Source organism: Rattus norvegicus, chromosome 2 (genome assembly GCF_021556685.1).
Source record: "Rattus norvegicus strain SHRSP/BbbUtx chromosome 2, alternate assembly SHRSP_T2T, whole genome shotgun sequence".
In the NCBI taxonomy this organism is placed as follows: Eukaryota; Metazoa; Chordata; class Mammalia; order Rodentia; family Muridae; genus Rattus; species Rattus norvegicus.
The window spans coordinates 203,484,971-203,512,539 of NC_141535.1; the positions used below are offsets into that span (position 1 = coordinate 203,484,971).

At 36.0% G+C, this 27,569-nt stretch overlaps 1 protein-coding gene across 3 annotated transcripts; it reads right to left on the reverse strand.

Annotated features, from left to right (window-relative positions):
• Window positions 1–4,304: 4,304 nt before the first annotated feature.
• Amy1 (amylase alpha 1) lies at window positions 4,305–26,422 on the reverse strand. 3 transcript variants are annotated; one of them, XM_087615731.1, is made up of 11 exons: window positions 26,387–26,422; window positions 14,213–14,407; window positions 13,742–13,888; window positions 11,870–12,067; window positions 10,447–10,677; window positions 9,609–9,742; window positions 8,850–8,972; window positions 8,657–8,756; window positions 6,485–6,603; window positions 6,257–6,382; window positions 4,305–4,526 (listed from the first exon to the last, which is right to left on the reverse strand). In XM_087615731.1, the coding sequence occupies exons 1-11, from the start codon at window positions 26,387–26,389 to the stop codon at window positions 4,337–4,339; spliced, it is 1,566 nt and encodes a 521-aa protein (XP_087471857.1). In that variant the 5' UTR covers window positions 26,390–26,422; the 3' UTR covers window positions 4,305–4,336. The 3 variants fall into 3 exon arrangements, with proteins under 3 accessions (XP_087471857.1, XP_087471859.1, NP_001010970.1); XM_087615733.1 differs by lacking the exon at window positions 26,387–26,422 and adding an exon at window positions 19,419–19,476; NM_001010970.1 differs by lacking the exon at window positions 26,387–26,422 and adding an exon at window positions 19,062–19,110 and having other exon boundaries at window positions 4,310–4,526.
• Window positions 26,423–27,569: the final 1,147 nt, after the last annotated feature.

The window sequence follows — 27,569 nt, forward strand, 5'->3', positions numbered from 1 at the left end:
ACAACTCTGCCTGCTTTTATTGAAGCCTGTCAAACCAAGGGCAATGACTATATAAGCCTCTCTCAACCCAAGGTCCTTGAAAGCACCCTAAACAGAGGTAAATTTCCCTATACCCTGTGCATCATTCCTGCCCCACAACTCTGAATACCTTCACAGAGGCATGACAGAAACAGAGACATCACTGATAAGCCCCTCTTGGCTTTAACCCTCTGTCTGCCAACTTCCCTTCAAGCACGTCCAAGAGAAGTAACCTGCATCCCATATACTGCGATCCTTTTCTGACCCCACAACTCTGTCTCCTTTCCTTGAGGACTACCACACCCAGTAACCATCCAAACCCCTTCCTTTCAAGTTCCTGGAAAGCATCACCAACAGTTGGGGGCTGTCCCTGACTCTTTTGCCTGTCTTTAGGACCCTTTCCTCCTACTGGGCTGCCTCTTCTGGATCCAGTAGGAGAAGACGACCCAGTCTTACTGCAATTTGATATGCCAATGTTGGTTGATATCCTTAGGAGGCCCCTTCCTTTTTTGAGGAGAAAGGGAGGAGAAGTCAAAGTGGGAGTAGGTTGGGGATGGGGACCAGAAGAAGAAGAGGGAGGAAACTTGTAGTCAAGATGTAAAGTAAATAAATTATTTTTTAAGTGTTCAATATCCTTAGTCATGAACACAATGCAAATTAAAACTAATTTGGACAATTGGTTTACCCCATTCAGAAAGCCTATCATGAAATCAAATTATAACAGTTTTCAGAAAGGAGGAAAGTATTCATTTCTGGGGAGAATTTAAGCTGGCATTGGCAGTATAGGTATTAGTGAGATTTTTCAAAAACAAAGTTTCCATGTGGCTCATGGCATTGTCAAAGGACCCTATATTCTTCTGCAAAGACACTCAGATGCCTATGTTCAATATTGTTCTGTCCATAATAGCTAGGGAATAGAATCAACCTAGATGCCCATCAACTGAGGAATGGATGATGAAACTGTGGTAAATACCACATAACTGAATTTAGGAAATTTGCAGTTAGATGACATGAACTAGAAAATATTATAGTGAGTCAACCTATACTCAGAAAGACAAATAAATGTTGCATATGATCTCTCATAGAGGAATCCCAGTTGCAAATGTTTAAATTTGTTTCTTTAACACAGTCAGCCTGAAAACTAGAAAGGGGCAATCAAATAGCACCAGATAAGAGGACATAAAAGAGTAGCACAAACAAGAAAAGATATATGAATGTAGAATAAGGGCGAGAGAATGATATAAATGGAAAACTATTTTTGTTCATTAGTATATTCATTTATTCACTTTACATCAAGATTGTTGCCCCACTCCCCTCATGAAATCTCTCACTTATCCCCCCCATTCTCCTCTGAGAAGGTGAAGGACTCTTGGGGTATCCCTCAACCCTGGCATATCAAGAATCTGCAGGACTAGGCATATCCTCTCTCTCTGAGGCCAGACAAAGCATCCCAGCTAGGGGAATAGGATCCACAGATAAACAATATCTTTAGGGACAGCTCTCACTCCAGTTATTGAGGTACCCACATGAGGACTGAGCTGCACATCCACTACATATGTGCAAGGAGTCTACGTCTAGGCTGTATATGCTCTTAGGTTGGTGTAAAGTATCTGAGATTGATCCAGGGTTCAGACCAGCTTTTTCCATTGGTCTTACAGTGGAGTTCCTATCTATTCTATCCATGGCCCTTGATCCTTCCCCCAAACTGTTCTATAAGACTCCCAAACTTAATCCAGTGTTTGCCTGTGGGCTTCTGCATCTGTTTCAGCCAGATGCTGGGTGGAGCCTCTCAGAGGATAACTATGCTGAGATCCTGTCTGCAAGCATAATAGAGGATCATTAATAATGTCAGGGATTAGTGATTGCTCTTGGGATGGGTCTCAAGTTGGGCCAGTAATTGATTAGCCTTTCCCTCAGTCTCTGCTCCATCTTCGTCCCTGCATTTCTTGTAGACAGGAAAAATTTTGGGTCAATGGTTTTATGTTTAGATTGATGTCCTCATCTTGCTACCACAGTTTCTGCCTGGCTAAAGGAGGTACAATACTCACTGCTAGGAGTTTCAGCTAAAGTCACTCTCAGAGACTCCTGAGAACCTCCCCCATCCCAGGTCTCTGGCACATTCTAGAGATGCCGGCAATGCCCCATTCTCCGAACCTACAAGCTACTGATTTCCATTCATTCTCCTGGCCCTCTGGCCCTCTGGCCATCTCTCTTGTCTCTCTCCACTCTTGATCTTGATCGTGACCCTCCCATTCCTCTCCCCATGCCATCTCCCACAAAGTTTCCTCCCTCCATCTGCCTCCTATAACTGTTTTATTCCCCCTTCTAAATAAAATTCAAACATGGGTACCCTGTACTTTTTGGTTAATCTGCACTTAGAAGTGAGTTCATATGGTGTACATTCTTTTGGATCTGTGTTACCCCTCACACAGGATGATAATTTCTTCTTCCATCCATTTGCAAGAGAAACCCATGATATTCTGATCTTTAATACCTGAGTAGTATTCCACCGTGTGAATTAACCACATTTTCTGTATCCATTCTTCAGTTGAGGAGCATCTGGGTTATTTTGTTTCTGTCTATTACCAATAAAGCTGCTATGAACATAATAGAACACATGTCTCAAAAGAGAAATCTCAAATGGGCGAGATGCACTTAAAGAAATGTTCAACATCCTTCTTATCAGGGAAATGCAAACCCAAACAACCCAGACCCATTTTATACCAATCAGAATAGCTAAGATCAAAAACTCAAGTGACAGCACAAGCTAGTGAGGATGGGAAACAAGGGGAACACTCCTCCATTTCTGGTGGTATTGAAAACGTGTACAACTACTTTGAAATCAATCTGGCAGTTTCTCAGAAAATTGAGACTAGTTTGACCCAAAGACATGGTCCGTGAAGATGCCACACTTGGGCATATACCCATATCACAAAAACATGAATACAAAACTTTTAAAAGTGATGTGGTTGAGAAATGGGAAAGATGAAGAATTAGGGGGATTTATCCTAATTAAAAATATAGCCAGGCATGGTGACACAGGCATTTAATTCCAGTAATCTCAGTACTAGGGAGGTAGAGACAGGTGGTTCTCTATGAGATTGAAACCAACCTGATTTACATAGTGAGTTTTTGAACAGCCAATGAACTTAGGAGACAATTCCTATGGTTCGTTTACTAGCTAGACATCATGGTATCCATTTATTTTCTACAGGGTTATGCTTATACCCATTGATTTTAGGTTTTATTTTCTGTAGGTGACAACAAAGCAGAGACTCATAACTTGTCAAAGTGTTAAAATTGAGTCTTCATCACCAAAGGGGATATCTATAAGCTTTATTCAGTCATCAGATAGTATCATGAAAGAGGTGATGGAAAGACTGCAAAATCAGAGATGGATAGAAATGCTCTTAGTTGTTATCTTTTGTACATGAAATGACTGTTGCATCCATGAACTCATACAACAGTGGTAAACTATTCAAGTTCTGCTTGAAACCTGACATATAAAGATTCCACCAGAGATTGGGGAAGATGCCAGAAGCCTCAATCCCTTCCTAAGGAGCTATAAATAATTTATGGATGCTAGGGTGGGGAAATTATAAATTTTAGTGTTTATCCCCTGGTAAACTGCCTTTACTCAAGTAGTGACTTTCAAGTCATGGTCATGTAAGCAACCCTACTTAAGAAATATAAATAGCTAGATAGGTAGGTAGGTAGGTAGATAGATAGATAGATAGATAGATAGATAGATAGATAGATAGATAGATAGATAGATGATAGGTAATTTATAGCTTCAAGTTCAACATGCCAAAAAGTCAATGTGAAATGAAGATCAATAATAGTCAATATTTTGTAGAGGATTTACAGATCTGGTAAGTGAACTAGAAACCAGCACCATGAAAGTCAACGCAAAATGACATGAAAATGTAGGTTGGAGGGATTTGTTGGGAAGAAGTGGGGATCTAGTGAAAATAGGAAATAGTAGAAGATAAAGGAGTAAATATGATCAAAGTAATGAGAAATTAGGATACCATGAAACGAATGGTATAAGTGATAAAACAATATATTTGTCAGGATGACTTCATAAATCTGAGAATTTCTTTTGACAGCTAATTTAATGATAATCTTCTAAAATGTATCAAAATCCTGAATATAATTTTCTCATAATTATATACGATTCTAATGAGCTTCTTTTTTTACCTTTTCACGTTTATCACCTATAGATTTTACTAAATGTGATTGAAATATGAATATTAAATTACATAAAAGACAGGAAATTCAAATGATTAATGCTCTCAATTTATGTTTATTTTAAATTTTAGATTTTTGACTCTACATGGATTGCAATGAATGGGTCTTCAGCAGAGTTACTAATAGAGAAGTAAGCATTGCCATCACTGCCAACATAGACTTTTATTCCAGTGCAATTGCCATCGACTTTGTCTCCAGAAATGACATCACAGTATGTGCCAGCAGGAAGACCAGTCTGTAGAGTTGTTGACAAGTCCCTGAAAAAGTAAAAAGTTAATTGTGAAATCAAATTCAACATAAACAAATGTAAGAAAGCAAACTATCTCCAAAATGAATACTTGTCCTCAAAGTAGTGCGCGCTAACCAATTGCACTTGCTGTCTGTTTCTTCATCCATTTATATTCCTGGAGACATTGATACCCTTTTTCTCTAGCATCTCCTTAGTCCTGATCCACCTTCTCACTTCTAAAATTCCAAACTCTCCCTGATGCTCAACTTGTACCTCAGCTCTGCAGAAGTGCCTTCAGCAAAAGTCCAGCAGGCTTTCTTATCTAATGCCTAAAGAGCCGTTCTTGTTTATCTAGCAGTCTTCTGCTTGTCTCCAGTAAGGCCTTCTCAATGTCTCTTGAAACTGCTTAAACCTACCTGAGGCCTGTTTAACCCTTCATAACTATTCTATAAACAACATATGCAGAGAGTGATTTGTTGCATAATGTGTGACTTGACAGTTCATGTTAGTAGATCAGCTGGAAGTGTAAAGTCTCTTTGCCTTGGTTAACTCTCAAGGGAAATCAGTTCTACCTGATACACTAAAAGCAATAAAACCAACAAATCTTATTGATTTATTTTTATTCAGTAAACATTGACATTGAAAAAAGAAAAAATAAATACTTATCTAGAATTTGTGTTGTATAAATAGAAATTATGAATTAATGGTCTAATCTAATACATGCTTATATAGTTATAGTTATATATAATATGTATGATGTTAGCATATAAAAAAGTACATGGTTAGTTTAAAACTTGGTTTCTAGGTAGTGGCACAGTTTGGGGAAGTGGGTGATGTGGACTATTTTGAGAAATTTTGTTACTGGAGGCAGCTTTGAGAATAAAAACACTTGTATGTTTTCTAATCAGCTCTTTCTGTATTGTGTTTGTGGTTCAAAATGTGAGCCATCATCTTCTGGTTTTTGCCCTCATATCTTTTCTTCATGGAGTCAAACATCTGTAACTATAAGCACAAATAAATTCTTTCTTGTATAAGTTCCTTTGCACATGCTGCTTTATCACAGCATTAAAAAACTCATACAATCATCTAAATGAGCAAAGAAAAGAAAACCTGGGCAAAAGATAACTCTGATTTATACAAAGAGATTCTCTAAGTGTAGTTTTATATAGGAGGAAATTATTAAAGGAGAAGGAAAAGAAGCATGTGTCTCAAATGGAAGGCCAAATATTGGAGATTGTAGAACCAATCCACTTCCATTTCTTGAGAAAAACCATCAGACATGGACAAGTATACAAATGTGTTGACAAGATTAATTTCAGAGGAAAAGAGAATTATTAAACAGAAGCAGACATTTTTGGATTGTATACCACAAAAAACATAAAAATAAATAGTTGAGATACAGAGCTAGGGTGTGATAATTTGAAACTAATACTGCCCATCATTTCACTGTTTTAAGATTTTTATTGAATGTTTATGTCTTTTGTACAGGTGTCACATGAGTATATGAATGAGAATATCTACACATGGCAGTGTAAAAATGCATCAACAACAACAGCAATACCATAACTCTACTTAAACTTTACAAAATTGAAAAACACATTAAGAGCAAGGATTTTTTTCTACATTTTTGAGGTCACTCTGTATTATATTTCTTAAGTCCATTAGTAAAAAGATGTTAAGCTATAAGTGAACAGAAAGTGAATAGAAGGTTCTAAGAGTATAATAGTATATAATCCTACTTAGGTGATATCCACTTACCAGTCATCATTGTTAAAGACAATGAAGCCTTTGTTTCCTCTGCCAAAAGCTACTTGGTTGCTGCCATTATCCCACCAGTTTGCAAAAGGCTGACCATTGACCACATTCCTGAAGGCAACCATGTTCCTAAAAGCACAGGATCAGGTGAATTGTTGGTACTCTTAAACATCTACTTAAAATAAAATGTTAAACAACTTTATTACACAAGATCTGTAGGGGACATCCCACCTTATTTGACGCCATCGATGTTCACAGACCCAGTCATTGCCACAAGTGCTGTCTGAGTTAATGGTCACTTCTTTGGTTGCTCCATTGTTATTAGGTGGTCCAACCCAGTCATTGACATCCTTAATTAAAGGGAAAAGCCTTAGGTTTTTAACATGCATGTTGCATTTCCAATGCACTGAACTCAAAGTGCTCTGTTACTTGAGTCTTTATAGTATCTACTATTTAGGTACTAACTCCTTCAGTATTTATACAGACCACTACAGAGTATTTACTATTTCGGTGTATATACCGTAGCTCTCTCAGGTCATATTTCACAGAATTATACAATTTTATTCACTCAGTGTCTTCCATGCAATGGTTTCTTAATATCTCTCTTCCTGCTTTAATCTCACTAAAATGGCAAGAGTTTTAGCATCAGAGATATGAGGTTTAAGGATCAGGCTCAGTGGTGCTGCCAGGCAGAAAGAAAGCAGAGGTCTGCATGGTTCGTGGCCCAGCCACAATGGGAGCTACTATGATGTGCAAGTATGTGATGGGATGATGTGAGAGAAAGAGAAGTGGCTTTGTTTGAGCACTATAAAGAGCCAGAACAGGACACGTGAGGGTAGAGAGGGATAACCTTATGTGAGTAGCTTGTCCCACTTGAGGCCAAGGTAAAGTATCAGCCCATACTGCTGCTGTGGGCAGTGTCTGGGTCTGTGTTGATGATGCCCATGACTCATATTGACACTAAAGTCCACTAGGGCATCCCTGGAATGGACTGCCACCTGGAAGCATGTAGTTGTCCACAGACTAAGAAAAGAAGGCCCTGCCCCTCACTGGCTGTCCTACTCTGGAGAACACACCCTGCACCAAACCTGTATAGCATAATAGAGCTGGTCTTGATGGCAGAAGTTCAGGAAAGCAGTGCTAGCCCCATCCCTCGTCTGCTGTTCAGGGGCATATGCCTTCCCTTTCTCCCCAGCAAACTGGAGAGCCTCCAGTATCTATGGTGTAACAGAAGCCAGAAGCCTCGAACCAAACCAATGACTCAATATTTGCAAATAAACGTATGTGGACAAAAGGATATACTATGGAACACAACAAGGTGTTTTTTGTTTGTTTGTCTTGTATTTTTTTTAATTTGGGAGGAAGTTGCAAGGGAGTAGGCAGATATGAAGCAATGGGGAGATGAATGGGATTAGAAGACGTGATGTGAAAATCACAACAAATCAAGGTTTTTTGTAAAGGGTTTATTACCAATGGATTTTAAAATTTGATTCAATATACATAAGTTCTTTATGGCTGGGTGTCATTATTTAGAAAATAGAAATACAGTTTGATTATATAAAATATTAATGCCTGTAAAGTATTTATATATGATATCAATTGGTTTTATGCCACCTTTTGAAAAAAGGTGCTAATAAATATGTTCTGATATTCTTTAATGTTTTCTAAAAATTTAATATGCATTTCCTGATTGTCAACACATTTAAATATCTTTCTAAAATAAATATTCTCTCTGCATTCTATAGAGGCAAAGTTTCTCCCCTAACTTGATACCTGAGAAATCTGCTGTTTCCACTTGCTGGGCACTTGTGTTACAAGACACCGAATCAGCTCAGCATTACATGGTCCCAGGGCCCTGAACTCCTATGACTCCTACAAGAGCTTTACTCTCTAAATCATCTCTCCAGACCCTTAGCTGGTTTGTAAAATTGTTCAGATTAATGTATTGCAAAATATTTTGTAACATTTCTTATTCTTGAATAAGTCTTCAAATTTATGTGCTTAGTTTAACATAATTTTTCTTCATGTATTTTTTCAAGGTAACCACAGATAAATTGAAAAGTTTCTTTACATTTCGTAGAAAAATCCAAAAGTATTTAGGAAATATTTGTCTTTGTTTAATAAACAAGAGCTGATTTCCTCCTCTCAGGTGTACTATACACAATCCTCATATTACATGGACAAGGTTAAGTACTACTAGACCCCTATGTTTTACTTTGTGTTCTTGTTCTCCAGTTTTCACGTTATTGTTTCAATGTGATGAACAAGTATGTGGTTCTATAATATACTCACAATGCTAAAAGTGTATTAAATAGTTTTCATGGCGTGTCTCTTGTGTAACAACTTCATGTGAAATTATAACAAGACTGCTTTCTCTTTCTTCAAAAGTACATTTAAACTTACTTTGCCATTCTCGAAATATCTTGGCCAATGGAAACTTGACATTACCCGAGTGAAACCATAAGGATGAGCCAACATAAATCCGACAGCCATTTTATAGAGTCTGAAATTTACAAAACAACATCACAATAGAAAATTAGAAATGTGACTATCACTAAAGGACATGTAACAAAAAGTAAAGAACAGCTTAACCCACCGAGCATCCCAGAAAGTCAGGATGGATGATCCTCCAGCACCATGTCCTCGCTGGTTGTCATGGTTGTCCACAAAGACAAGGGCTCTGTCAGAAGGCATGAAACCCCAACCTTCTCCCCAGTTCCTAGATTTTAAAAATATGTGCATATATTATTCCTTGAATAAAAACATTGAGACTATCCTAAATCTGTACCTCTTTCTATAATCCATTTTCATTTAACTCACGATTCTCTAACCAGATGATTATTCCACAGGAAAATTTTCTTCTAGGTAAAATTTTATATAAGATTTATTTGCATTTCATCCACATTACTCATGTAAGACAGCAATGTAGATTGACTCAGGAAGGGTAAATATTCAAATCGCAATATATACAATGAAAAGCCACCCACCCAAAAAAAGATTGGCTATAGCATTCCCTCTTATGAGCAGTTTAACATTGTAAATTAATTTACTGCAGTACATGTGTAAGTGCAGCAATAAAACCACATTGCAGTTAATTTGGAAGTAGTACAATTTTGCAAGTAATATCTTGACATTAGCAGATTGTGTTACTAGAAAGCCTCCTTGTTATTGATATGTAAAATGAAATTTATTATTTCCAGATGATTTTTTTATTGCTTAGAGAGCAATCAACCTGCTTAATAGCTAATGTCTTGATAAATATTTAATAAATTAGGAGGTTATATGATGATTATGTATTGGGATAATATGACAACAGATCTGTGGCAGACAAAATGGCAAAGTGTGATGTATTTACTTTAAGTAGGCCATCTTTTCTCCATCCCACTTGCGCAAAACTTTGCCCAGTTTTGCTCCATATTTGAATTCTGTCACACGGCCATTTCCAAAATACTCATTACTTGACACTGCTTCACCACCCAGATCAATGACCTAGTGGAAAAAGAGGAGGATACTGTCATTGAATAAAATATCAAAATATTTAATGTAAAAGTAATATCCTATCAATGTCATATTCTATTCATGTTCAAAGTGGTTTTCCTCATTTCTTTATTAAGTATATGCATTAATACTAAAAGAAATTTAATGAAAATATCATTTCTTATCCAGTAAAAATGGTTGATATATTTTACTTAACATATAATTGAAAATTCAGATATTTATACTAACAAAGTACTTACTGTCAGATAAATAATTTCAGCACTTACAAATTCATTTGAATCTCCAAAGAAAACAAATACAAGCATCATTAACCTTCTTCACATGAAAACTGCCCACAGAAATGTTAATCAATTTATCCAAAATTTATGCATTTCATAATACTTAAAACAAGATTTAAATCTAGAAATACTGACGAGTCAGCAATTAAGATTTTATTTCTTTGCATAATGGTCCCTGAATATACACTAAATGGCACAATAATATCACAGGCTAAATAAATTCTCCACACTCCTTTAGACCTTTATTCTGATAAAGAATTAAGTCCATAATATCTAAATAAATGGTAATTAAAGAAATTGCATGTTTACAAAGCACTCAGGCATTAACCTATTAAATTACATTTAAAACAATCTTCCATCTATCTTCTGTTTAATAAAACAATGTCAATTTATATGTACATATATGTATTACATTACCTCTTGATAAATGAAAGGTTTGCTTCCTTCGGAGAACCATTTTGTATTTAGATTATGTAGTTTGTCCAAAACTGCCTTTATGTCTCCAGGCCACATGTGTTTAGAAGCATCAAGTCTGAACCCTGCTACACCAATATCAATGAGATGGTTCATGTAATCAGCCACCTTGGTACGAACATAATCTTTCTCAAGTGCAAGATCCAGAAGGCCAGACAGACGACAATCTCTGACCTGTTAAGACAAATAAAACAAAACTGTGTTCAACAAATAAATGTCAACTGTTACCTGAGATTTCCTTCAACTAAACAAATATTCACTGATTGGCTTAGAGAACCTGTCGAAACCATATAAAGAAGTTAGACATGGCCACCAGTTGAGGGATGGGGTTACCCATCGATCTCAAGAATATTAACCCAGGATTGTTTCTTTCTAAAGGAAATGCAGGGACAAAGAGTGGAGCAGAGTCTGAAAGAAAGGCCATCCAGAGACTGCCCCACTTAGGGATCCATCCCATCTGCAGACACCAAACCCAGACACTATTGCTGATGCCAAGAAGTGCTTGCTGACAGAAGCCTGGTATAGCTGTTCCCTGAGAGCCTCTGCCAGAGCCTGACCAATACTGATATGGATGCTCTCAGCCAAGCATTAAACTGAGCATGGAGGCTCCAACAGAGAAGTTCGGGGAAGGACTGAAGCAGCTGAACAGGTTTGGGTTTGCAAACTCATAGGAAGAACAACAATATCAATCCAGCAGAGCTTCCAGGGAACAAACCACCAACCAAAGAGTACACCTGGAGGTACCCATAGCTGCAGCCGCATATGTAGCAGAGGATTGTCTCATCTGGCATCAATAGGAGGGCAAGCCTTTGGTCCTGTGGAGGCTCAGATGCCCCAGCTTGGGAGAATGCTAGGATAGTGAAGTGGGAGTGAGTGGGAGGGAAGGGGAGCTCCCTCATAGAAAGAGGGGTAATGGGATGGGGGTTTGCAGAGAGGAAACAGGGAAGGGGGAATAACATTTGGAACGTAAATAAATAAAGTAACCAATACAAGAAAGTAAGTTTCATAAAGTTTTTTAGGAAAACTGGGAATATTTACATTCCACTATGGATATTTTCTAATATAATCACTGGATGAGGGGGGATAAAGTAGATAATATTAATAGTTGTTTGAGAAAACCCTCTGTGTCCTTTCTTTTTCCTTTTACCCCTTCTCTTAAGTGGTACAGGAATAAAACATAAAACTTTTAATAGCATCTTAATTGAGCCATCAAGAGACTAGGAGAAGGTTTTTGAATATTGATTTGAGTTTCTAACTCCTAGTAATATATTTCATAAGGATTCTAATCCATATGTCAAATGGTATTCCAAAAGATTCATGTGCATATGACCCTGATACTTTCTCTTAATTCTGATCTTTTCCTCACCTGAGCAGCATCATTGTAGTTCTCAATGCCTCCACTTCCAGTTTTACATTTCCCATCATTAAAGTCGAAACCAGAATACGGAACTCCAGGAAAGTCCCTGTTATTTGGGTTGAAATAACTTCCGCATGTACTGCTTTGTCCAGCTTCAGCCCCAACCCCACACATGTGATTAATGACCGCATCCACATAAATACGGACCTGCAGAGAAGAATGTGTACTTCAGTACAGCTTAGAGACCTAAAATTAAGTCGGTTAAACTCTGAAGCATGCTAATAAAAAATATATATTAACATTATATACATTAAATATTAATATTTTTAACAACTTCCATGAGCCACCAAATTACTAGTGAAGGTTTTTGAATATTGATTTCAGTTTCAAACTCCTATACTCAAGTAACTAAAGAAAATAAACCACATGTCAAACACCTTCCCAAAACTACCATGTGCTTAATGACATCCAGATTTTTTAATTCTCAACCTTTTTCTCCTCTGAGCACCATTATTGTAGTCCTCATGCTTCCACACTTATATTCTACATTTCCACCACTAAAGTACTAGCATGCTAACAAAACTACATATAAGTCGATGATAGGTAGATGATAGATAAATAGATGATTGACGATAGACTGATAGATCGATCGATTGATAGATAAATAGATATTTTGTAGCTTCGTTTTTAACAGGACAAAGAGTCAATGTGAAATGAAGATCAACAATAGTCAATATTTGGTTGAGGATTTACAGGTGACCTCCGGAAGAAGGAGGTTGGGAGGACACTCTAGAATGAACCAGAGACCTGGGAAGTGAGAAATCCTCAGGACTCAAAGCGGGTGTGTGTGGGGGGGGGGCGCTAGACAAAATGCCCTACAGTGGGGAGAGTGAACTTGTCTAGCTCACCTCCAGCAGAAAGACAGGGCATCAACTGAGGGATGGGGTTGCTATTCCACAGTCAATTCTCTGAGCTATAATTCTTCCTGTCTGAAAGAAATGCAGGGATGGAAATGGAGAAGAGATTGAGGAAAACAAGATCCAGTGACAGGCCCAAAGTGGGATCTAGCTCAAGGGGAGGCCCCAAGAACTGACACCATTATTGAACCTATGGGGAATCCACAAAAAGGGACCTATCATGACTGCCTGCCAAAAGACCCAACAAGCAGCTGAAAGAGTCAAATGCAGATATGTGTACTCAACCAATGAACAGCTGCTGACCCCTCTGATTGAATTAAGGGAAAGCTGGAGAAAGCTAAAGAGGAGGGCAACGCTGTAGGCGAACCAAGCAGTTTCAATTAATCTGGACTCCTGAGACTGGAGGCCCCAGGAAGTTTATAGTTGTGGTGAAGTGGGGGCGGGGGGGAGGGTTAGGGGACATGGAATAGTCGCAGGGGTGGTGGACCAGAGCTGGAATACAATCTGGAGTGTATAAAAAAATAAAGAAATAAATACTTTTTAAAAAAGCAGACATTATTGATTTTGACAGGAGTTTATCTGAATCTTAGTCTCTGAAAAAAAGGGTCTTTTTATTAAAAGAAGATATAATACAGGATTTGTAAGTGGACTAATAAATTACCTAAAATGGCAGTAAGTTTGCATCTGATGTTTGTAATTTCTAATCAGAATAGGTTTGCTAAAAATGAGTATGGTTATAAAGATTAAAAGCCAAAGTTTTGCTTTATAAGTTCTCTTCTTTAAATTGTTCGTATGAAAGAATTTTTAAAGGTACCCAATAAACAGTAGTTAATTTTGAGTTATAGCCAAAATGTAAAGAAAGAAATTTAAAAGTATCAAGCGTTTTGCTCAGAAAGAGTAAGAGACAAACAGAGCATGCGTGGTTTTGCATAAACTGACTTCAAAAGACATATAACTCACGTACACCAACGTTGTTGCATCTGTTCACCATGTCTCTGAATTCATCCTCATTTCCAGACCTGGAGCATATTTTGTAGCTAATTGGTTGATATCTTTCCCACCATGGTCTAAAAGGACTGTTGACCACAATATTTTCATTGGGTGGAGAAACCTACGAATAATCAAGTTAAGATAATTAGCTAACAGCTTACTTTACATAAATAAATCCTGGAGAAAACTATCAATGATCTTGCAGTTCTTAACTGGTATAAATTCATTCCCATTGCTTCAGAACCACTGAAAACACTGGCAACACAATTAAGAGGGTCTCCTGGTGTCTGAGGAAAAAATATAAAGTTGCCATCCCTGCCATTTTTTCTTCCTCATGAAAGTTATGTGGGAAGTTAAATAATGCTTAAGAATAATAAAAATTCATTAGAAAACAATTTTATATAAGCACAGTAAACTCCACATTTGAATTGGGAATAAATCTTACCTGCACGCCTCCAAATCCATTAGGAGCTAAATATCGCTCACACTCCTTAGCAATATCAACCCAGCGCCACTCGAACAAATGGACAATAGAAGACCGTCCATAAAAAGTATGTGGGTCATATTGGGCCCAGCAGAGCCCAATGAGGGAAAGCAGCAGGAAGAATTTCATTCTGCTATGATGTTGGCAGTATTCTCTCTAACAAGAAAAAATACATAATGAAAAATATTAGCAGAAATCTATGCTAGCTATTTATATACTATAAGCAATTACCAATAATAATGCCAAATGTGAAAAACATTCAAAAACTTTCTCATGAAAGCTATCTCAATGCCCCATGAATTCTTAATAAATCTTAGTGGTTTATCCCAATGGAGAAACGTTAGCCCTTTCCAGAAATACATGAATGTTTGTGCATGCATGTAGACGTAGGTTTGGGTGTTTTTTATATGAGTCTTTCTGTGTTATTTGATTTATATTAGATAAGATTTATGACATCATCCATTCAGGAGAATTGGAGTTGAGCCTTATAGACTTTTCATATATAACAATATAATAATAATAATAATAATAATAATAATAAAATTATTTTTCCTTTTTAAATATAAACAGAGTAATCAATGAATCTCCACTTTATTCTCCTAAAGAATTTTGTGTTGCTATCAAGAACACCTACACATATAGGACACTTAAAATATGTAAGAAACATTAATAATGAGAACAAAAATATCAGCAAGACTAAAGCTTATCAGAAAATGGAAAGGTACAATGAGATTATGTCAGAGGATCAAATAGCCCCAGACCTTCCAGAAAATGAAGGAAAAAATACCAAAGTTACAAGAGTAGAAACTGAGGATGAAAAAATTAATTGAGGTTCACTCCTGTCAGTGGAAAGAAACCAGGTTATAGATATGTAAAGATGGAAATAGCAGGTCTTTGGGAAGATTTTATAATTGTGCCTGAATGAGGTAAGTGACTTGGCACATAAACAGAGCAGGTTACTGTTAGAAAAACAGTAGGTGTGTGGGTTAAGTGGAGCCTAATAGCAAGTAGGATAGAAATGCTAAACATGAAGGTATTTGAAGGTGATATCAATTATGATGATGATGAAATGAGAAAATACCAGGTCTGAGAAGTTTGTCAAGACTGTTAAAGATTTTAATTATTTCTTTGTAAGTTGATGTCATTATGGAGGTGAAGGCAGACAAGATAAACGAGGCCTGTCATTGGACAAGAAGGAAGGGAGGCAGGAACAGAGGTTTTAGAAGGGAGGGAGAAGCAGAAGAGAAGGAGCAGAGTGAGAGAGGAGGGACTGGGAGAACACGGCCACGCGATGTTAAGATTCGTCTCTGCGCATAGATACATTCGTCTCTGCGCATAGATACAGGTTGTTATGACTATTCTTAAGGAATGGGTATGTACAGGATTTTGTGCTTTCTAGATGGGCAAGCTATATCTTATCAATTGGATCAGAGGTATTGTGTGGTATGTTCTTTCACGTGGCGACTTAATTGAGTTAAAGAGAGCGTGCGGTGGTGGAATGCACTGGGTCCGCCGTGGAATTGGGATGTTTATTTGGGATATGTATGCCTGGCCTTGTGGCAACCCATAAAGGAAACTATGAATGAGGGCAGGGCAGAGTGACAGGGTGCTGTGCTGCCATCCAGGACAGAGGGAGTTGGGGAAAGAAAGTGCGGAGTGGTACATGCGGGAACCAGGCACCCTGTGCGTGCCTTTTTTATTCTTTTACTGCAACATTTCTTTTTCAATTACAATTCTCTCCTTTGCTCCTTCAACAACAAACTGCATAAACAAATCCTTTAAAGAACTAGATTTTTGTTCATATTTGACATACGATTTCAAGCTTCCATGATATTCTATGGACCTACCATCCATGTTTACTCAATACATATTCAACAAAAAAAAATTTTTTTAGCCTAAGCTTATAGTCCCAGGTGTAATGAATAACTTTGATGTGTGACAGCTTTTAGAGGTTAGATTATTGAAGTCTGTTTGGTTTATATTATAGATATATTTACCTTTACACATTCATCTTTCTGAAACATACTTATTAAAGATGTACTTCATTTCTAATATTCCTAGACCCAACAAATGAATAGTAAACACTCTTCTGGACTCAGCAAATGGCTATGACATGCATGTAATAAGTTCCAAGTAGAGTGTAAAAGACATGAATTATATCCTCATTTATAGTAGATAATCACTATATCAGAAAACATATACAGTACTCAATTCTCATACATGCAATACACACACACACACACACACACACACACACACACACACATAATTAACCAGGTAAACAAAGTCAAATAGGCTTATGTAATTATTGACAGTGACCAAAATTTAGAAATACATCTAACTAAAAATCAGTATTTTCTTTGTTTCATCAAAATTTCTAAAGCTCTACTTTATAATATTATATCCATTGAATCACATTAAATGAAAAGAAACTCAAAGCAATTCCACTAAAATCAGGAGAAAGAAAGTTTATCCCCTCTGTCCATAGCTATTCAATATGGCATTTCAAGTTATAGCTAGTTTAATAACAAAACTGAGGGAAATCAAGATCATAAAAATTGGAATGGAAGAAGTCAAAGAATCATTATTTTGTAAATGATATCTTGTTATGTATAAGTGAACCAAAAATTTCACTAAGGAACTTCTATAGCTGATTTTTTAAAAATCTCAGCAAAATTGGTCAGATACAAGTTTAACTCAAAAAAATAAATAAATAAAAATCAGTAGTCTTATGATATACAATTGACAAATGGACTGAGAAAACAATCATGGAAGGGGCACTTCTCACCATAGCATTAAATAATGCAAAATATGTTGATATTCCTCAAGCCACGCAAGTGAAAGACTTATATAGCAAACACTTCAAGTTTTTGATAATGTAAATTAAAGAAGGTACCAGAAGATGGAAAGATCTGCCATCTGCCTGGATTGGTAGGATTGACAGTAAAAACAGTCTACAGATTCAGTGCATTTCCTATCAAAATTCCAACACAATACTCACTAGACTTTAAAAGGAGAATTCACAACTTCACGTAGAAAAACAAAAACCCATGATAGGGAAAACAATCATGAACAATAAAAGAACTGGTAAATAATTCACCATTCCCAATTTCAGGTCGTGTTACACAGCTGTAATAATAAGAACTACATGATATTGGCAGGAAAAGAGACAGGTAGATCGTTGTAATCAAATTAAAGACTGAAACAAGGATGAACACACATGTGAAACATGATTTTTGATAAAGAAGCCAAAAATACCAAATGAAAAATGACACCATTCTTAAAACTGGTGTTGATCAAACTGGATGTCTCCATTAGAAGAATGCATGTAATTCCACTCCCTGAAGATCAGAGAACTCAGGTGAGGAATAGCCTTGAACTCATTGGCATAAAAGATGCCTTTCTGCACAGAAAACTATTAGCACAGGGAGTTATATCAATAATTAATAAGTGAGATTTCATGAAATTGAAAAGTTTATGTAAATTGGATAAAGTGGCTGCCTACAGAATGAGAAAAGATTTTTACCAATTCCACATCTAATAGAGGACTAATAGCCAATATACATAAAGAACTCAACCATAGTCACATATGTATTATGGATAAAAATTACAAGATTATCAAAAACTCTAGATAACCCTAATGTGGTTAGTGTTTGAACACTATTGAATTGCCAAATAACATTCCACAAATATGCAAATTGTGAATTAAAATTTAAAAGAAGAAAAATTAATAATCCTATGTAACATTAAGAAATAAGACTAAAATCATACATAATATTCTCAAAAGCAGTTTAGCAATGTTATAAAATAGGTGTCTTATTACTTCAGTATTAGTATTACAGAGAGAAGCCTCTAATATAGATTCAAGTTTCCTCTTTATGCTTCAGCTCTCATAAGTTTAGGCACTTAGCTAAAACTTCTTGTGGTTATCAAAGTCAGATAATTTAAAGGCACTATTTAAATGTTAAGAAAGAACACGGTTAATTCTAAATTATTTCTCTAATCTCCCTGTTTGCATATACAAATACTCATTATTTACAAAATTAATTTCCTTATTATATTCTTGTGAAATTTATGACAAACCGAGACATTATAAAATACAAATAAATTAATGATGGTCAATAAAAGGCAGCTTACATATTCTTGCCATTTGTAGTTAGTAGCCCAGAGAACTCACAGTTAGGTGTCTTTGTAGAGAAAAATGTAATGGCAATGTCATTAAAATATTAGGGTTTCTTTAATGACACATCCTCACAAACAGTTTTATCATCTGTATTAACATGATCATCTATTAACATTCTCTCTAGTGTTGAAAGCTTTTATTTTTAGTTTTTACAATTCTAAAGTATTAGGAAGATACTTTACATAAAGGTGATCAAGTTGTGGTTGCTTTGCTTACAAGAATTCATAATTCCTTCAATGTATTAATGTTTTACTTTACATTCTGTCTCACAACAGTAGTCATTTACCCAACAATAACATCCACAAGAAAAAAAATACAGACAGGCTTAGCATAAGTTGCACATGAAGGTTAGAGAAAGACAAAGTTGAGCAAGTCTGCCTACCACATCTCTAAAAATAAAGGTAAGTTTGGAGCCAAGGCTCAGTAGCATTTCCAAAACAAATAGTCCAGGCTGTACTGCTGGGCAAGCAAACACGAACTGTCAACAAACCGAAACATGACCATGAAACCCTGAAACCCTAAATGACAGCGATCAACCCATAAAGAAATAAAAATAAATCTCTAATTAAGTACAAAACGGGAGGAAAGTAAAAACAAACAGACAAACATAATTTAAGAGTAACTTACCATCAACTTGTATCAACCAGCAACCATCCAAATCTAGAGTATAGCTTTTGTCAAATAGAAAACTATAGAAATCTCACTATTTTCATTTCAACTACTCTTCAGTTCAAACAAAAGGCCTGATTAGAAATTTATAAAGTTGTTTCCTTTCACTATTCTCTCTTTCAAATCTTATGTAATTCTCCAAATATGCATTCTGTCAGCACTGTGATCTGAGCTCCACGGTGACCTATGATGGACCGGGCATCCTCACCCTCGTGTCCTTAGAAGCCACTGCCTTCCCTCCGCTGCTGCTATCACCACCTCTATTACAGCACAATTCACCAGTCTGCTTTCTCCATACACACCGTCTTCTCCTACCTTCAACTATTCCTCCAAATCACTGATATACAATATAGGGGTAAAAGTCTGGCAGAATAAGTTTAAAGGTCACACTAGTTTATCATTGAGCCAAATTGAATCAATAAAATAAATGAGAGCATAATGGGAACAGATTCACTGAATCAAAGGTCTGCTGTTAGGTCTGAGTTTGTCATCTGCTACTTCTGTTCAGGGTAATTTCTTGTTTTGTTATATAACTTTCAGGTGTGCTCTTAAGTTGCTAGTATGGGATTTTATGTAGGCACTTAGTGCTATGAACTTTCCTCCTAGCAACACTTTCATTGTGTCCCACAATTTTTGGTATGCTGTGTATTCACTGGGTTCTAAAAAGTTCTCCATTTCTTTTTTTAAGTCTTGACCCAGTTTCCAGTCAATAGAGAGATATTCAGTTTCCATGACTTTGTAACATTTCTGCTGGTTCTGTTGCTTCAATAAGTGGTTTTCAGATAGGGTGCAGGGAGTGATTTCAAAACTCTTGTACCTACTGAGGCTTGCTTTGTATCCATGGTCAATTTTGGAGAAATTTCCATAAGGTGAGAGCAGAAAGCATATTCTTTTGTATTTCAGTAAAATGTCCTATAAATATTTGTAAGGCTCATTTGGTTTACAATATCTGTGAGCTCCAGTATTTCTCTGTTTAGACTTTGTCTGGATGACTTGTTCATTGATGAGAGTGTGGCATTATAGCCTCCTCACTCTCAGTGTGTGAAGGGCAATATGTGATTTAAGCTGTGGTTGTGGTTTTTTTTTAAATATAAACTTAGTTGAGCTGTGTGTTTGGAGCACAGATGCTAAAAATTGAAATGTAATCTTACTAGCTTTTCCTTGTGTTCTGTTGGTGAAACTTGCCTCTGTAGTTCCTGTTCAAATTCCTAAATTTTTCACTGGCAGAATTCCCTCACTTTTGTTTCTTTATTGATTCTATTTACAATGATTTGAAAAATTATACTTATTTCCTTATGCTGTTTTTCTGTGTTTTTCTGGATTTTGTCAAGGAATGTATTTGTTTCCTCTTTAAGGATCTGTATCATATTCATAAAGGTTATTTTAAGATCTTTTCCTTCTGCTTCAGTTATGGTGGAATATTCAGGGTCTACTATGGTAAGATAGCTGGGCTCTAGTGGAGACATATGGCCCTTTGTTATTGTTGATTGTGCTTTGATGCTGGCATCTAGATACGTGGGTTTGGGATGATTATGTACGCCTAGGTGTTAATATCTAGATTTGTCTTTCTTGGGTGCATGTTTTGTTCTGTAGTTTCTGTTTCCTCTCTGGCTTTTCAGAGAATCTGATGGCTGCATGGTGGTCTGTTCTCCTGGCCTATTTAGCTGGTGTGTTCACAAGGAACATGTGCTAATCCTGGAGACTGGGTAATTGGAATGAGTTGGAGGAAGAAAAGTTGAAGGCTAAGGTCTTTGGGATCCTGGGCATGGAGTGAGGGAGGAGATTTTAGCAGGTTTCCAGCTACAGACCTGAAGAGGAGACTTGCGGCATTGGATTTCAGGAATAGGAGAGGCGTAAATCTGCCTTCAAACTACTTTTCCTTAGTGGAGAGTGCCTTAGCTTAGCAGGTAGTGCCTGCTGGACTTGCTGTCATAGCAGTGAGTGAGGGGGGAGGGAATTAGGAGGTGATAGTATGTGATATCCACAGATGTGGGCAGGAGGGAGGAAGGCTGAAGGTGGTGTTCCATTGTAGTGCTAGCCAATAGGACTGGATTTGCCAGAGCAGAGATACAAAATGATCGTTTCATTATTATTACAGAGAGACTTTTGATCTTAAATGAACATGAAAATCAAATTTGACATTTGTAAGTCACTGGATTATTTTCAGGACTTTTTTAAATGACTAAAACATATTTTCTCTACTGATTTACAAAGATATCTTGTTTCTGTGCATAATTCAATTCACGTGTTCTTATAGCATTCATTTTTTATGAGCTGTATGGTGCTCAAATGAGAATAAATCATTGTTGTAAAATTTTAATTATGAAAGAAAGTCTTGGAATAAATAAATTCAATCATTTATTTCCAGGCTGAAATAGAGAACCAATGCAATTGTCCACATTTATTAAACTGCCCCTCCTCCCTGTCTTTATCGTCCTGGAGTTTTTCCTAGGACTTTTTGAATGCTAGGATTGAAATACATCTCTAGCCCATTTTTAAAAAATTTGAAAAAATATTTTCCACATTAATAAAACTACCTTTAGTGCATTACTTTACCTTAAATTTTGGGTTTGTTTTTGTCTTTGTTTTGTTATTTAAAGTCACTTATATCTATTCTTATTTAACATCTATAGAAGATAAGATGTAGAAATAGACAAATAGCATATGCTTAAATAGCAAATTTTAAATTTAACAATTTTACAAAATAAATGCTTGAAAAAATAATTCTAGAATATCGATGGTACTACTTTAATTACAACTTTATGATTACTTAAATTTGCACCTAAATAAATATTGAAAAATAAGCAATAAACTAGGAGAGTGTTTTAGCAATATATTAGAAAAGTATTGAAGATATAAGAGTCCTAAATAGAAGGGGAAAATAGAAAAGAATTTGTTACCAAAGTAGCAGTGGTCAGAAGGCACACAGCTTAACTAACACAAAATGTTTATTTTTCAATCAAAAAGGCAAAATTAAAGTTACAGACTATAGTCTACATTTTCTGTTAGAGTGTGAAAATATTTTCAATTATACACTATACTGGAAAAAGATAATACAAAGCACTATGTTTTTAAAGAAAAATTTGTACATTATACTTCAAAATTTACTAAATGTTCTCCATGTATATTTGTGTTGCAGATATAACTGACCTATGCATAAAGAGGAACACGTGCACACATGTTTATTAGGATACTTCTTGTAACAGTATACTCTAGTAACAATTGTCCGCTGTACAAGAAATGAACCAAATACAAAAGTAACTATCTCTTATGTGATCTCAGTCCCACAGAGAGTAGAATGCTGTCTTGTTCAAATTCTTTAGAAGACTCACATGTAGACAACTAGGAAAAGTACATGAACATTTATGTATACGTCCATTTGACCTTTATTACTTATGGCAGTACTTTAAATATCTCCCAATTTGCCTTTTTCTTAATATTCTTAATTCCCTTTTTCTCCTCTTAATCTTAGTCTATTAAAACATAAAAATTGTACAAAGATTCTGAAATTGTTGAGTTTCTATGGGTACTTTGTGGTTTTCCTTTATTAGTTCATATGAGTGCTTTGTCTGTATGTACACCTGCACATCAGAAGAGGGTGTCAGACCACATTATAGAAAGTTACGAACTGACATGTGGGTGCTAGGAATTGAACTCAGGACCTCTAGAAAAACAACCAGTGATCTAAGCCTATGAGTCATCTCTCCACTCCCAAGTTTAGAGGCAATGTAAAATATTTTGAAGTATATAATATTTACCATGGCTATTTACTTGGTCTCTAATTATTTTGTGTAAAAATTGCATATTATATACATATTTTTATCATTTTGGGGGTTACAGTTTGCATGAGTAATTTTTGTTATAGCCTTTTATTTTTATCAATTATTTTTATTAATGTTTTTAATCATTCCTGAAAATGCTTGTGCTTTTTTTTTTTTTGGTTTTTTTTTTTTTTTTCAGAGCTGGGGACCGAACCCAGGGCCTTGCGCTTCCTAGGCAAGCGCTCTACCACTGAGCTAAATCCCCAACCCCTCTGCTTGTGCTTTTAATATAAACAATTTTCTTATAATGGGTTAAACTGTTAATATATAATTCCATTTCAATACATGTTCTTACTGAATTGTTAATTTGTTTAATGTCTTGCCTACCTACACATTTTCTTTTCATCAGTATAATTTCTTCTTTGCCATAGTAGAAATTATGTACTCTGTTTCTTTTCTGTTAATGGAAATTAAGTCATGCAGATTTCAAAGTTCAAAGAAGCATTGAGGCTATTTGCCAGAGAAATTAACATGACATTAGAACAAATGAACATTTCTTCTAAGTTTATAGTCACTTTGTTCATTCTCAAATCATCCTCACATTTAAATCTGGAAGGCAGTATCTTTTGAAATAGGGAAAAATAATGTAGGTTTGTCCAGAAGCCTGACACTTTGCTTTCTTTTTTTTTTCTTTTTTTTTTTTATTATTATTAACTTGAGTATTTCTTATATACATTTCGAGTGTTATTCCCTTTCCCAGTTTCCGGGCAAACATCCCCCTCCCCCCTCCCCTTTCTTATCGGTGTTCCCCTCCCCACCCTCCCCCCATTGTCCCCCTTCCCCCAACAGTCTAGTTCACTGGGGGTTCAGTCTTAGCAGGACCCAGGGCTTCCCCTTCCACTGGTGCTCTTACTAGGATATTCATTGCTACCTATGAGGTCAGAGTCCAGGGTCAGTCCATGTATAGTCTTTAGGTAGTGGCTTAGTCCCTGGTAGCTCTGGTTGCTTGGCATTGTTGTACCTATGGGGTCTCGAGCCCCTTCAAGCTCTTCCAGTTCTTTCTTTGCTTTCTACTTATGTATATTATAGTTCAGAAATTCTATCTACAATTTCTTTACACATTTAAAACACTGTAAAGTATTCCTTGGTGACTGTTTCTTCAGACAAATTGTGTTACTCTGTTACTTGGTTATCTAAAGGGAACTCTATTTGTTCTTTACTTTCACTGTTTAAAATATTTTACAAAAATAGAATTTTCAAAGTAATTTTTTTCAGCAGTTTAATATATCCTGGGGACAGCTGGATATATTTCTCTTCTATTTCATAACTATTCTGTGCAAAAATGTCTTCCACAGAATTATTCTCCATATAAATATTTTACTGTAAAATATTTTGTCATTATAACTAGATGCAATTACGAGTATGTATCAAATGAATGATTTTTTAAATGTATATTTATGAAGCTGAAGAGATAACTCAGTGGCCAAAAGTGATAGCTGCTCTTGAAGAGGACCCAGGTTTAGTTTTCAGCACCCACGTGATAGTTTACATTTGCCTGTAATTCCAATTCCCAGTCAGGGAATCCAGTGCCCTTATCTGACTTTCATGGGCTCCACAACACACATGGTGCATACACATACATTCAGCCACATGCATACATGAAAATGAGTAAATCCTGCTTATTTTTTTAGTATGGTCTGGTATATTTATCAGAAATGTAAGCCATAAAAGTTGGAACCTTCACCTATGCTTGACACACTAGAGCTTTGTTTTGGGTACTTTCTTCACACATTTTATTACTTAAATGAAGTATATAAAAGTTATCATTTCTACTAAAACTTCTGATAAATCATTTACATGTGGCCCATTTTTTTTTCATTTTTTAAACTATCAAATTTAGATTTTATGGAATCTCGTTAAATATACACAGAGAAAATATAAAAATTCCCACCCATGGATATTTCAGGAGTATCAGAAACATGAGCTAATAGAACACCAGTTCTGTGTCCCATAACTAAAGACTATAAGCAAAGGCAGTCCAAGACAATGACAACTGCCTACGTATCATGCAGTCATTTGTCAGGGAATTATTCAGGTGAATCCACAAGAAAATTTATAGTCCTTCTCTGATTTCAGTTTAAGTGTAGGTTTGCCTTCCAATGCTGTGTGGTCCACCTCAGGGTAACACATCAACTAACACTCAAAACTACCTGCCCTGTAATCCAGTGCATAATTACTCTGTGTTTTGGCAGGGCTGAGATGGATTTATAATCATTCACTCAGCCAGTAACATCAAGGTTCCACACCAGGATTTGCTCTCTGAGTTTGCTTTCAGTACTGATACTTTGTATCCCATGCTTCTTCTTATATTTTCTTGCTGGTCTGTAACCCATATGTCATTGTGTGATCTGTAATGTGTGACAAGTTATTTAGCAATCAAAATTCATAGGGAGGGGTTGGGGATTTAGCTCAGTGGTAGAGCGCTTGCCTAGCAAGTGCAAGGCCCTGGGTTCGGTCCTCAGCTCCAAAAACAAACAAACAAACAAACAAAAAAAAAAAAAAACAAAAACAAAAAAAAATTGTAGGGAATAAAGCACTATGGTTGCCATAGTCATGTTTACCCAATTAACTCAAAAGTATTTTGGCAGCTTAAAGTTGGTGAAAAGAGGTCAATATATCTGATTACACTAATGAGAAATTTAGTATTTATCATGATTTCACTGAAATTCAACAAATAAAATCAAAATTACTAGTGAAGAATATATGAAGTGATCCAATTTTTCAAACAAATTAACCCTACCGTAATACAAGCAAAGGCCTATAGAGATTAGTAATCAATGACTAAAAGTTCACTCTGGTAACCCAATGACTGCAATGTAACACTATATCCTTCTTTGTTATACTTGACCACAGTGCTGCAAAGCAGCATAATGTCAACCAATAAAGCTCTAGAGCTCATGCTGAATGAGCTTAGTAGTCACACACTTTCAAAGGGAAGAGTGTTATTCTCATGATTATTAAAGGACATACTCTAAGCATCTTTAAGAAAAGAATCATACATCAGACCATGGATGTAGCCTTATTTTCATAAAAAGCATCTGTTTTAACTGTAACATCATTTTACTCATCTTGCAGGCTTCTGGTTTACTGATGATATATATTTATATGTAAATTTTTGAGAGAGAATTTTAAAATTTAGTAACAATTTCATAGCTCATGCAACAGTCATTGATACATTTTCCTTAACTAATTACTTGGTGACATGATATAGATACTCAGATATATTCAGATATGAGCAAGTTTAGCTATTTTCACATGCTGCCAAGTAATTTCTGAATATCATCTAATTCCATTCAAAATAACACTCAATGTCTTCCACTAACAATAAGCAAACATATCTATGGATTTCAACAAACATGCAGCCGTAATGTGAAAAATAAACTCAGTTTCATTGACAAAATAACATGAAGACATGCACATAAAATCCATACTCAAACTAGCATATCCTTTAAGACTACATACCATGTGCTGCCTCCCACTGAGGGTGGAATCTTCTGATTTGGATTGAGAATGACTGCTCTAACCTGAGCAATTTATTTTCATCTAAGAAAAACATTGTTCTTATTTTTGGCCATTAGGTTTGGAATATATTTCCATGAGTCTTTAACCGGTAATCTCTGTAATGCATCATGTAGGAAGAACAATGTGTGTTTGCTCTGGACCGAGAGCCATTGCACTTCTGCTGTCAGAGTCACAAGGTAGATTGGGGAGAACAGGCTGTGCTATGACATGAGTTGTTCAATGCTGAACAAAATAGCAGCTTTCAAGTTATGCACTACTCTGAGTTCTCTACTTGAGGAAAAGGGAGTTTTTAAAGAGCTACTCCATTACGGGCACAAGGAATAAAGTAGTACAGTCCTATATCATGTTTAAACAAGAAACAAGCTACCATCTACCCACCTGCAAGTCAGAAGACAAACTGATTAATTATTCATGATAATATAAAATTCTATTTGGGATTGTTCAAAATACCAGACACATCTAGCTTTCCTCCATAAGATCATAAAGGAAGTAGTACTAAATGATGACACGGCAGCATTCCACCCGGTCACGGCTCAGGGAATTCTCCTGGGGGGAGCACTAGAGACAGAACTTAGGTTTTCCAGGTTTCACCTCAAGCATGAAGTCTCTTGTCAATGGTATATGACCAGCTTCAGGAAGACAGTCTAAACTGTCACTGAAAAGTACCTGTTTTGTAGACCCGTGGCTGATTGATTTGTGCCTTAGCATCTTTGTGGCTGAATTTATCTTTCATCTTGTAACAATCATCAGCCTTCTGTTCCAGTAACTTTCACTACATATGATTTCAGAACAAACTATTACTCCATGGTCTCTTCAAAAACTTTCTTAGTTATTATGTAGCATTTATGTTATGTGCATATCATACATCTAATACATGTATTATTTTGTGAAGTATAACGTGAGATTATTATTACTGAATTTAGTTATTAAAATTCAATGATACAAAACTTTTGATTGCTATAGTACTTATTGTCAAACAATTCAAGCGTACAGGAAGACTAAAGATGCTGAAGCTGAGATAAGAATAGCTTTAATTCAATAACTGGCAACACAGTTTATAAAAAATATTCATTTAAGTTAACATACTCCCTCCTGATGATTGGTAGAGTTTGAAGGAGTTTAT